Here is a 12,166-nt window from a genome sequence, read left to right as displayed (position 1 = left end):
TGGAAGAGGCGAGGGAGCAGAGAGCAGGTTGCAGGTCGCCCTGTCCCGCGTCCCGTCCCCCGCCACCTCGGAGGGCCCGGCACCGACGTACCGCCCTTGCCTTTGGCACTGGGCCTCCGTCCGCGGCCCCGTGCCTTGGCGCCCGGCTCGTCTGATGCTGGCGTGGCGGCCTCCTTGCTGTCCCCAGCGGTGTCTTTGCTGGTTTTGCGGCTACGGCGCTTGGCACTGGGCACCAAGAGGGCGGGGGACGGCTCGGCACCTGTGGACAGGACACAGCCGCTCGGTCAGGCTGTGGGAGGCGGGCACACAGGTCTGTCCTCCTGGGCTGACCCGGGCTGCCAGGGGCTGGGCAAGGGCCCACGGCTGCAAACACGGCCAGGGGCCCGGCTTGGGACAGAACGGGGGGCTCAGCTCCCCAGCAGTCGGGAATTTTTTTTTTTTTTTTGCTTTTTGGGTCACACCTGGCAATGCACGGGGGTTACTCCTGGCTCTGCACTCAGGAATTACCCCTGGCGGTGCTCAGGGGACCATATGGGATGCTGGGAATCGAACCCGTCGGCCGCGTGCAAGGCAAATGCCCTACCTGCTGGGCTATGGCTCCAGACCCATAGTCGGGAACTTTCTAATGTTCCCAGCTTAGCTAGATGAGGCTCCCACCCACGGAGGCCACATCCCACACACCCCGTGGGCTGAAGCCACAACAGCACCCCCACTCAGCCTGCATCCCAAGGCCCGTGCCCACACAGCCTGCGCCCCAAGGCCCACACTCACACTGGATCTTGTAGTCGGGGGGCAGGAGACGGATGTGGGACAAGGGGATCCGCCCCGTGTCCCCGTCGTCAAACTCCACTGTGATCAGGTCCCCATCGTCCTCGAGGTCCAGAAGTCCTGGGGGGCAGAGGACACGAGTGGTCGTAACTCAGGGTGATGGAGGGAGGGGGTGCAGCAGGGCCCAGGGGGCCTCACTCCTGGGGATGGGTGGGGCCTGTCCTGTCCCCAGAGAGGGATGGACCAGGTGTCCAGGGCACAAGGAGTGGTGAGATGGAGGAGCAGGGGCACTCGGCGCAGGAGAGAGGTGACAGTCCCCAAGGAAAATCGAGATTCCCCAAGAACTCTGGGGAGTGAGTCCATCGGGACAGAGGAGGGGCCCAGAGAACCTGACACAGTCAGGGGCTGGAGAGATAGCACAGTGGGTAGGGCGTTTGTCTTGCACGTGGCCAACCCGGGTTCGATTCCCAGCATCCCATATGGTCCCCTAAGCACTGCCAGGGGTGATTCCTGAGTGCAGAGCCAGGAGTAACCCCTAAGCATCACCGGGTGTGACCCAAACCCCCCCCCCAAAAAAAAAAAAGAACAGTGGCACAGTGAGCCCTGGTCTAACCTCGGACCCTAGGGCCTACAGGCTCCCCCCACTGTCCAGTGATCTCGGCAACAGGCTTTCCACAAGGGTTCCAGGAGCTTCCCACCCAAAGAAAAAAAAACTAAGAAATTTTTGTGCTTTTTTGGGGGCCCACACCCAGCAGTGCTCAGAGGCTCCTCCTGGGTCTGTGCTCAGGGATCACTCCTGGCAGTCCTTGGGGGGCCACATGGGCTTTGGGGGACTGAACCTGGGTCAGCTGCTCAAGGCAGGGCTTTAATTGTCCCTTGGGTTCCAAGATCTTTCCCATGACAGGAGAAATTTCAAAACAGAAAGAAGTTTGAAGACAAAGTCAGAAGACTACCCCGAGAGGGAGGGAAGGAGGGAGGGAGGGAGGGAAGAAAGGAAGGAAGGAAGGAAGGAAGGATGGACAGACAGGCCACCAGACTGTGGTACTCTAGGAACATGAGACTGGGAAGGCACCAGGACTACAGGGAGAGGCCTCAAAATCCTCACAACAGGGGCTGGAGCAATAGCACAGCGGGTAGGGCGTTTGCCTTTTATGTGGTTGACCCGGGTTCGGTTCCCAGCATCCCATATGGTCCCCTGAGCACCACCAGGAGTGATGCCTGAGTGCAGAGCCAGGAGGAACCCATGAGCATCACTGGGTGCAACACAAAAAGCAAAAAAAAAAAAAAAAAAAAAAAAAATCCACACAACAAAAGTGTGTGCATGCACACATATGCGCCTCCCCCCACACGCGTGTGCTAAGACTGCACTGACAGGCCTCAAAAATCCACATATGTGTACACATATGCACATACACACACGACTGCAGAGAACGAGCCTAAATCCATGGACACACACACACACACACACACACACACACACACGACTGCAGGAAATGCACCTTGAAACGTTCGCACATCCCCCCCAAATCAGAGCACAGGACATGCGTGACCCTGGGCCGCCCCCCACCCACACAGACCCACAGTGAAGTGCAGCAGGGGGGTGGGGGGTGGGGGCAGTGGACAGCGCCGGCTCGGGCGGGCTCACCCCGCACCACGGTGCCCGGGTAGAGGCAGCGGTATTGCTGGCTCCAGTAGGCGGCGATCCGGGTCCCCTGCGGCAGGAAGCGGGTGGAGGCCGGGCGCACGTCGATGATCTGGGGGCAGGAGGGGAAGCGGGGTCGTGCCAGGGACCAGGTGGGCGGGCGCCCCCCCCCCCCCCGCCGCCCCTCCCGGCCCGCGCCCCCCCCTCACCGCCTCCTGCAGCAGCTGCTCCAGACAGTAGATGTGGGGCCGGTTCCCACGCTCGCCCTCCACCACCACGCGGTATCTGAGGGTGCAGGGGGGGTCAGGGCCTGCCCACGCCCCCCACCCCCAGCCCGCGGGCCCCACACTCACATGTCGGGCGAGTGCACCGTCTGCACGTGGCCGGCGTACAGCAGCTTGTCGTCCAGCGGGATGAGCACGCGCAGCCCGTCCTGCAGCTCGTCCTTGTCGATGATGCACGAGCGCGGTGCTGCGGGCGGGACAGTGAGCCCATGCCGCCACGCCCTCTCCGCAGCACCCCTCCAGCCCCCCACCACACCCCTCCCCACGAGCCCTGCCCTTCTTGCCAAACCCCTCCCTGCCGCACCCCTCCTGCTGACCCTCCCCGAAACCCCCGCCCTCCCCACTGCACCCCTCCTGCCCTCCCACTGCACCCCTCCCCGCTGCACCCCTCCTGCCCTCCCACTGCACCCCTCCCCGCCGCACCCCTCCTGCCCCCCACTGACCCTCCCCCACAACCCCTGCCACACCCCTCCCCATAACCTCCCCGCCCTCCCCACAGCCCCCATCCCACCCTTCACCCATCCCATGCCTTCCCCCACAGCCGCCCGCACTCGCACCCCTACCTGGCGTGAGCGGCCGCTCCACGGCTCCGGTGCGGGGCAGGTGCTCGTCCTCAGAGAAGCTGGAGTCCTGGTTGGGCTCGAAGTCCTCCTCAGCCGCCATGCTCTCCATCAGCCTGCTCACCGCACCGCCCTTCCCCCGGGCCTGGGGACAGAGAGGGGCCGTATCAGGACCCTGACAAAATGATGCACGTGCGGGAGGGAGAGTGAGCCCTGACATCCCCCCTCCACGGGGTGGCGCCGGTGGGCTCAGAGGGCCCAGCCTTAACTGGCTCCCCTCCCCTCCATCCCCCCTCCAGCCCTCACCCCCCTCTCCCTCCCCTCTCGCCCCCCCCCCACCATCCTCACCTCCTTCTTCACCTCCTTCCCCTTGGCTCGGGCTCTGCTCCGCTTGGCTGTGGCGGCGGCAGGGGAGCTGGTGCTGGAGGCCCGGGCCTCAGCGGGCAGCGCAGGAACTCGGGGTGCCAGCCCGGCTCCGGAGGCTGCCTCCTTCCCCTTCTTCTTCTGAGGGAGGAAGCGACAGAGCAGGACCGTCGGGGGCGGCCCACCCCCCCACCCCCTGCCTCCCACCCGCCCACTCTGGGGCACCTTGGTTTTTGCTGATGGACTGTGTTGTGCAGAAGGAGGCTGAGGGGTGTGAGCACCAGGTTCCCCTCACCCACAGAGGTAATGAGAGCCCTCGGGAGTGCATAGTGCATCCTTCCAGAACTTTCCACCGACATACAAGCCTGGTTGGGCACTCAGCGGGAATTCACCCGAATTCCCACCTGCAGACACCTGGCCCGCCCTGGAGTGGCACCCGGGGGTAAAGCCTTGGTTCTGCTGCAGTGGCCCAGACGGTCAGCAGACTCTGCAGGGGCGCAGTCCTGGACACTCCTGGGGGGTCAAGGTCTCAGCCCTCCAAGCAGGGTGAACAGTCCCAGCAAACAGGGGCCGTGTGCAGCTCCACTGATGGGTGCATGCTGGATCCCGCCTGGCCCAGAGCCAAGCCAGGGGTGCCCCGGCAGTGAAGGACACCCCGCTCCCTCACCCCAGGAAGGGGCAACGGCGTGGGAGTGGGGATGATGCCTTGGGAGCAAACACAGGCTGGGGGCCGGTGGGGCTAGGGAGGGGAATAACTTGTGCTTGGAAACTTGTGTGGGGAGGAACCAAATTCCATAGAGAGGTTAAGTGCAGGGTCCAGGAGGCAGCTGCTCCCATGCAGCCCACTGGGTTTGATCCCCGGGACCGCATAGGACCCCAAGACCCATGAGGAGAGTGCCCTGAGCACAGAGCCAGTGTCAGCCCCACGAGGCCTGAGCACAGAGCACAGAGCCGGAGTCAGCCTGGGAGGAAGGCGGTGCTCAGGGTTACTCCCAGTTCAATGTCCTGGGGTCACCCTAGTGCTGGGAGCCATGTGATGCCAGGGGTTGGAGGTAGACCTGGCCACCTGCTCTGATCAATGTGTGTCACAGCTTATTCTAGAACTTTCTTTCCAAGACCTGGGACCTGCAGCCAACAGCCCTCTGCGACCCCTATTCACTGCCCTGGGGTCTAGCGGGCTCTGCAGTGCCACCTGAGTGGGCAGCCAGGCCGGAACCAACACCCAGAACCACCCTCAGGGACAGAGCCAGCCTCCACTGGCCCAGACCAGGGTCGCCACTGGTCCATTTGATACAGCAGGCAAAAGGCCCCTGTCAGGCAGTGGGTTCCCTCATTCCAGCCCTCACCTTCCCGGGTCCCCTCGGCCCTCAGCTTCCCGGTACCCTCCCTTACCTTCCTGGGGTCCTTCCTGTCCCGGGCGTGGCCGGCGTCCTTGCGTGGGCTCAGGGGGCCGCCCTTGCCGCAGCGGCTGGCCTTGGTGGCGGGGGGCGCGGTGCTGCGGGAGGCGGGGGGCGGGGCCGAGGCATCGTGCAGGAAGATGCGCTCACTGCGCCTGCGCGCCCACAGGTCGTCGTCGCTGGCCTCGGGCCCTGCCTCGAAGCCCGGCTCCTTGGGCCCCCGCAGCTTGCGGGCCTTGCGCCCCTTCTCCGCCAGCTTCGTCTTGTCTGGGCTGGAGGGGCCGGCGCCCCGGTTCCCGGGCGGGGGCAACGAGGGTCCTGGCTCCCCCGGCCCCTTCTTGGGCCGCATCAGGCCTTTCCGGATCTTGACCTTGACCTCGCCCTCCGAGTCCGTGACCTCCAGCTCCGTGCCTGTGGCGAGCAGAAAAGGCAGTGGGCCTGGGCCCCGGGGCCCCGCTGTCCACCCCATTGCTCCCCACGGGGGGCTCTTTCCTCGTTCCAGGAGCCTGAGGAAGGTCCAGCAGGCCTCACCCTGCCTGGTGCCCAGGGCAGCCCAACCCCAAGAGTGCCCGCTGGGTGGATGCGGGGGGGCAGGGCGGAGTCGTGGGCAGGAGCATCGAAAAATCCCCTCCGAGTCCCAGAGCTGGGGGGGACCTCTCGCCGGAGCCCGGGGTGTCTGTCCAAGGCGCAGGAACCCCACAATGCCCTGACCCCACTGCCCTCTGCCCCGTGGGGCCCCTTCCCTCATGATGTCGACACCTGCGGCCCTTGGGGGTCTGTCCACCCTGCCGAAGGCCCGCCTGCCTGCTGTCAGCCCTGTCCAGAGTCGAACCCGGTGCCCAGAGTCCCACACAGAATTCGAGTTGTCAGGCTGACCCCAGGACATTGGAAGCTGGGGAGGACAAGAGGCCTCTGGGAAGTCCAATGACCCACGGGAGCAGCGGAGCCTTTCTTGGTGGTGGGAGGGAGGGAGACCTCCCAGAGGACCCCTGAGCCTGTAGGGAGAGGCCGGGAGGGGCAGCAAGTGGGAATGGTGCCAGGGGCTCCAAGGCAGAGGGTTCCTGAGCACGGCTGGCAGGAAGCAGGATCCCCCACTCCCTACCTCCCCATCCCCCCTTCCCAAAATAAGACAGGAAGAAGAGAGGGACCACAAATGAACTCCCAAATCAAAGACCCAGAGACTGGAAGTCATAGGGTGGGACAGGGCAGGAGCACTTAGGGCGGAAGGACTCAGCACTCAGTGAGAGAGAGCACTCAGGGCGGGAGGACTCAGGGTGGGAGGGCTCAGGTAGAGTACTCTGGACAGGAACATTCAGAGTGGGAGCACTCAGGGCAGGAGCACTCACAGAGAGTACTCTGGGTGGAAACATTCAGGGTGGGAGCACTCAGGGCAGGAGCACTCAGGTCACGGAGCAGAGTGGATAAAAGGAATTGAAATGTGCTGAGGGATCGGGGGGGGGGGGGGAGAGAGGTTTCTTGGAAAACAGGACGAAGGCTGGCAGGGGACAGATGACAGAGCCTGCCCTGAGCACATGCCAAGACCCCGGATCCATCCCCTTGCAGCACATGGATCAAACAGTGCTGGGAGCCCTGGGAGCCCCCAACACTGCTGGGCCCAAGCACTGACCCACAGCGTCCACCACATCCCAGCATGGCTCCCGTGAAGGTAAATGAAAGGGGGCTGGTTGATGTTCACTGGCTGAGCACAGGCTGTGCACGCAGGCCTGACTTAGCGCCGAGCACAAGGTCCCTGGTACCAAAGGCTGGGAGCAGCCCCTGAGCACTGCTGGGTGAGAGGCACCCCCCAATATGAGATTAACTACAGGCCCCTTGAATAGCCATGCCATCAAAATAGGTTTTATTTCTTAACTTTTTTGCTTTTTGGGTCAAACCCAGCGATGTTCAGGGGTTACTCCTGGTTCTGTACTCAGGAAATCACTCCTGGCGGTGCTGGGGGGACTCTATGGGATGCTGGGGATCGAACCCAGTCGGCCGCATGCAAGGCAAACGCCCTACCAGCTGTACTATGGCCCCGGCCCCCCAAATAGGTTTTAAGGTAAAAAAAAAATTGTAAGCGTTTAAGGGGCTGGAGTGACAGCACAGCAGTGAGAGCGTTTCCCCTGCACGCGCCCCTCCCCCCCCCAGCACCACCAGGAGTCATTCCTGCAGGTAGAGCCAAGAGTAAGCACTGAGCACTGCTGGGTGTGGCCTCTAACAAAAACTGAAAGAAGTTTACAAAGGTTAGAGAGGGACAGGACAGTGGGGAGGCTCCGGCCTTGCACGCTGCTGACCTGGGTTCAATCCCCAGCATCCATACGGCCCCCTGGGCCCTGCCAGGAGTGATTCCTGAGTGCAGAGCCAGAAGTCAGTCTGAGCACTGCCGGGTGAGGCCCCCCCACTTCAAAAAAAAAAAAAGAGGTGGCAGGGGGCTGGAGTGATAATACAGCCAGTAGGGCGTTTGCCTTGCACGCGGCAAACCCGGGTTCAATTCCCAGCATCCCATATGGTCCCCGAGCACATATGGGAGTAATTCCCGAGTGCATGAGCCAGGAGTAATCCCTGAGTGTCTCTGGGTGTGACCCAAAAAGCAAAAAGAGGGGGGAGATACAGTGATCAACTCATTTGGGATATCACAGTAATAAATGCACAGTTGTGAGCACAACCCAGACACACAGGTAGGGGTGAGCCGGGACGAGGGAAGGCGGGACGGCATCCCACAACCACGTGACTTGACAGGCAGCCGCCCTTTGTTCACGGGGAAAGAACATCTTCCACGGCCACCAGAAGACAAAGCCATCTGCTCACTCTCCTTCCTCTTTTACGCACGGCGTCTGGGAATCTGAGCCAGACGCATTGAGTGAGGAAAAGAAAGGATGCATGCGTGGGGAGGGCAGAAGGGATGCTCTGTTTGCAGGTCACACGGTCCTGTGTGCAAACACACGAGTGCCACAGACTCTAAGAGATCCGAGTGCAGACACTGCGGGGGCCGAGCAATACGCAGAGCAATATGTATTTCTGGGGCCGGACGGCACAGTGGGCAGCACGCTTGCCTTGCAATTCGCAGGAGAAGAATTCACCCAGGGCTGGAGAAATGGTTCACTGCGTCCCATGCACCTAGGAAGCTCTGCTTCAACTCCCAGCACCACTCAGGTTTCCTGAGCTCTGACAGGAGTAGCCCCCAAACCAAAACAGAAATAAGGAACAATGGGAACTGTCTTGCTCCATGACATTATCAAGAAAATGACGGTGGGGCTGGAGCAACAGCACAGCGGGGAGGGCGTTTGCCTTGCACGCGGCCGACCTGGGTTTGATCCCCGGCATCCCATATGGTCCTCCAAGCACCACCAGGAATAATTCCTGAGTGCAGAGCCAGGAGTAACCACTGTGCATCGCCGGGTGTGACCCCAAAAAAGCAAACAACAAAAAGAAAACAAAAGAAACAAACAAAACAACAACAACAACAAAAAGAAAATAACGGTGAGGGGCTGGAGGAACACGCAGAGCCAAGCTCACGCTCACAGTTCCTGAATCCCACACACTGGTGACCCGCAGGCTGGGCAAGGGGCACCAAGGGCTCAGGGTCCAGCCACACTGCAGTTTCTCATGAACTGAGAGCCAGTGCGACACACAGGGCTAAGGCACTTGCTAAAACTGCAACCGTGAGCACCACCAGGCACGGCCCAAAGTCACTAGCTTCCAAAAGAACAGCAAGCAAAACCACAAAGAAGTTAAGCCGGAGCGATACTTCAGAGGGTAGGGCGTTTGCCCTGCACACTGCCAACCCAAGTTCGATCCCCGGCATCCCATATGGTTCCCCCGAGCACCGGGAGTGATTATTCCTATGTGCAGAGCCAGGAGTAACCCCTGAGCATCTCTGGGTGTTACCCAAAAAATAAAAAATAAAAATTCAATCAGCCTTATCAGTGGCTGAATAAATAGCAGGACTCCTACATAAAAGAAAAAAAAAAAGGAGGAGGTCTGGAGAGATAGCACAGCGGGTAGGGCATTTGCTTTGCATGCAGCTGACCCAGGTTCAATTCCCAGCATCCCATATGGTCCCCTGAGCACCGCCAGGAGTAACTCCTGAGCGCAGAGCCAGGAGTAACCCCTGAGCATCACTGGGTGTGACTCCCAAAAAGCCAAAAAAAAAAACAAAACAACCAACAAAACAAAAAAACAAAAAACCAACAACAACATCTTTATTTGCTAATATATTACAGGGAGGGATACTGGGAACATTGGTGGTGGAGAATGGGCACTGTTGGAGAAATGGGTATTTATTTGATCACTGTATGACTGAAATGAAAGCATGAAAGTTTGTAAGTCTGTAACTGTACCTCACGACGATTAAAATTTTTTTTTAATTTTGAAATAAAAAAAAAGAAGTTAATCACATTAAGCATATGTCCTTCTTTGTTGTTTCTCGGACCACACCCTCTGTGCATCCCATATGGTTCCCCCAAGCACCGGGAGTGATTATTCCTGTGTGCAGAGCCAGGAGTAACCCCTCAGCATCGCTGGGTGTTACCCAAAAAGCAAAAAAAAAAAAAATTCAATCAGCCTCAATGGGCCATCCCTGGTAGGGTTCAGGGACTCTGCGATGCTGGGGGTTGAATCCAGGTTGGTCACAGGCTTTCTGGCCCCACCCCCCACCTTGCACATGGCTGAACTGAGTTCAGTTCCTGACACCACCTGGTCCCAGTGTCACTGGCTGGGACGCTGAGACCCTAAGAACCATCTGATGGCCTGGCCTGGGTCACCCCCCTGCATACAGGCCCTGGCACGAAGTACAGGCTGGCTGGCCAAGAATTGTGGAGAAGAGGTCCTGAGCACTGCTTGGGAGGCACCACTCCCCAAAAAAGAAAAATTAAAACTAAATAAACTAGGGGCTGGAGTGACAGCACAGCGGGTAGGGCATTTGCCTTGCACGCGGCCAACCCAGGTTCGATCTACGGCATCCCATAAGGTCCCCCAAGCACCGCCAGGAGTAATTCCTGAGTGCAAAGCCAGGAATAATCCCTGAGCATTGCTGGGTGTGACTCAAAAAGCAAAAATAAATAAATAAATAAACGATCACTATCATCCTGTTGTTCGTCGATTTCCTCAAGCAGGCACCAGTAACGTCTCCTTCTTCCTAGCCCTGAGATTTTAAAAGAGCCATTTCAATGCTCTTTCAGGATTAGGAGAATGAGACCCATCATTGCTACTGGTATTTGGCATATTGAATACGACACGGGAAGTTTGCCAGACTCTGCCGGAAATAAATAAGATAAAAGTTGTTAAAAAAAAAAAACCCTAAATAAACTAAACTAAGGGCTGGAGCAATAGTACAGTGAGGAGGGCATTGGCCTTGCATGCGGCCAATCTCCATGTGGCCCCCTGAGCACCGCCAGGTGAAAACATCATCAATAAACTAAACGAAGAACAGTCTCACGGGATCAACAGCCACTCACGGTTCCTGGCAGCCCGCAAGGTGAGCTGGTGTCACTGTCTAGCCCCTGAACAACAGCGCTAAAGGGAACAAGCACCGAGCCCTGACCGGACCTTGAAGGCCTGTCCATGAGTGACCACAGCTCGAGCACCCCTGGGCGTGGCACCCTGTGGCAGCAGGGGCAGGAATAGGCAAGAAGAGCAGCAGGGAAACCGAGGCAGCGAAACGGCGCCATGAGGTTTCGCTCTTCAAGCCCATGTTCTCCCTCGGATGCTGCCGACTCGCCCGCCTCTGGGCCTCTGCCCTTCCACTCTGGAGAAGGCCGTGTTCTCTTCCGAATGTGCATTTTCTCTTTCTCTCCCCTCACGTCCTCCTGAGTAAGTCTCAAGTCTCGCTCAGTAAAAACTATACTGTTTCAGGACCATAGAGTAGTACAGTTAGGGAGGGCGTTTGCTTGCTCAACAGTCAATCCGGATTCAATCCCTGGCATCCCAGATGGTTCCCCCAGCGCGACCAGAAGTAATTTCTGAGGGGCTGGAGCAATAGCATAGCGGGGAGGACGTTTTGCTTTGCATGTGGCTGACCTGAGTTTGATCCCCCGCATCCCATAGGGTCCCCCGAGTACTTCTAGGAGTAATTCCTGAGTGCAGAGCCAGGAAAAACCCCTGAGCATCAGCAGGTGTGGCCCCAAACATACAAAAAGCACCCCAGCACCCAGGTCCACAGAAGGCAGTGTCTGTACACAAGCCTGGGTACCAGTGACCTCATCCGTGCTAGCAAAATGTCCCCTTGGGTGGAGGGGGCGCATCTGGGAATTCCCTGGCTTTCCCTCCCACTTTCCTGTGACGCTAAAATGACTCTGAACAATAGTTTACTGAGAAAAGAGGAAGTGGATACTACTTAATACACAAGACAGGAACCCAGACTCAGGAGGGCGGGATGGCAGTGGCCTGGCTGGGGACGATGCGGGGTCGACTCTACAGGGAACGGCAAGAGCTGGAGGGACGCCGCAGGGAGGGGACTGGCCTTGTTGTGGCCAACCAGGTTCAATCCCCTGTAGCTGTATGTTTCCCCTGAGATGCTCGGAGTGATCCCTGAGCACAGAGCCAGGAGTCAGCCCTGGGCTCCGCCAGGTGACACACTGCTCACACTGCGACTGTCCCCACAGAAGCTACGCCCAGAGACAGCGACTCAGCCCGACCTCAGCAACTGCTATGTGGCACGGCGGGTGAAACACTGGAAACACAAATCTTAGGGTGGCCTTGAACTTGGGGGCTCTGCTCTATTCCAGGTGGTGCTCAGGGGGACCATGTGGGTTCCAGGAGTCGAACCTGGGCATCGTGCGTGAAAAGCGTGTGCCTGAGTCATGTCCCTAGCACATGAGGTGCACTGTCGGGAAAGAAAGCTAGGTCCCGGGGGTGGAGTGATAGCACAGCGGGGAAGGCGTTTGCCTTGCACGTGGCTGACCGGGGTTCGATCCCCAGCATCCCATATGGTCCCCTGAGAACCGCCAGGAGTAATTCCTGAGTGCAGAGCCAGGAGTAACCCCTGTGCATCGCCGGGTGTGACTCAAAAAGCCAAAAAAAAAAAAGGGGGCCCCAAGTCTGCACCTTAAGAAACAGGAAGCGTGGCCATCAGAGATGAGACAGCAGGCACACCCTTGCCTCGTAGCTGGCCGGCCCCATGTTCAATCCCCAGCATCCCAGAGGGTCCCCCAAACA

General features: G+C 59.2%; 1 protein-coding gene across 1 annotated transcript in view; it reads right to left on the bottom strand.

Moving 5' to 3' along the window:
* TNRC18 (trinucleotide repeat containing 18) overlaps window positions 1–12,166 on the bottom strand; it is a 55,988-nt gene that overhangs the window by 3,252 nt on the left and 40,570 nt on the right. Inside the window, exons 18-25 of the mRNA XM_056128572.1 lie at window positions 5,010–5,425; window positions 3,603–3,758; window positions 3,258–3,399; window positions 2,764–2,881; window positions 2,620–2,695; window positions 2,414–2,522; window positions 772–888; window positions 92–259 (exon numbers count right to left, since the gene is read on the bottom strand). Of these exons, the coding sequence (XP_055984547.1) occupies window positions 92–259; window positions 772–888; window positions 2,414–2,522; window positions 2,620–2,695; window positions 2,764–2,881; window positions 3,258–3,399; window positions 3,603–3,758; window positions 5,010–5,425 (1,302 nt within the window). The remainder of the gene's footprint in view (window positions 1–91; window positions 260–771; window positions 889–2,413; window positions 2,523–2,619; window positions 2,696–2,763; window positions 2,882–3,257; window positions 3,400–3,602; window positions 3,759–5,009; window positions 5,426–12,166) is intronic.

Source organism: Sorex fumeus, unplaced genomic scaffold (assembly GCF_029834395.1).
Source record: "Sorex fumeus unplaced genomic scaffold, SorFum_2.1 ptg000064l, whole genome shotgun sequence".
In the NCBI taxonomy this organism is placed as follows: domain Eukaryota; kingdom Metazoa; phylum Chordata; class Mammalia; order Eulipotyphla; family Soricidae; genus Sorex; species Sorex fumeus.
Note: the sequence above shows the minus strand (reverse complement) of the source record. Positions and strands in the feature narration are given on the sequence as shown.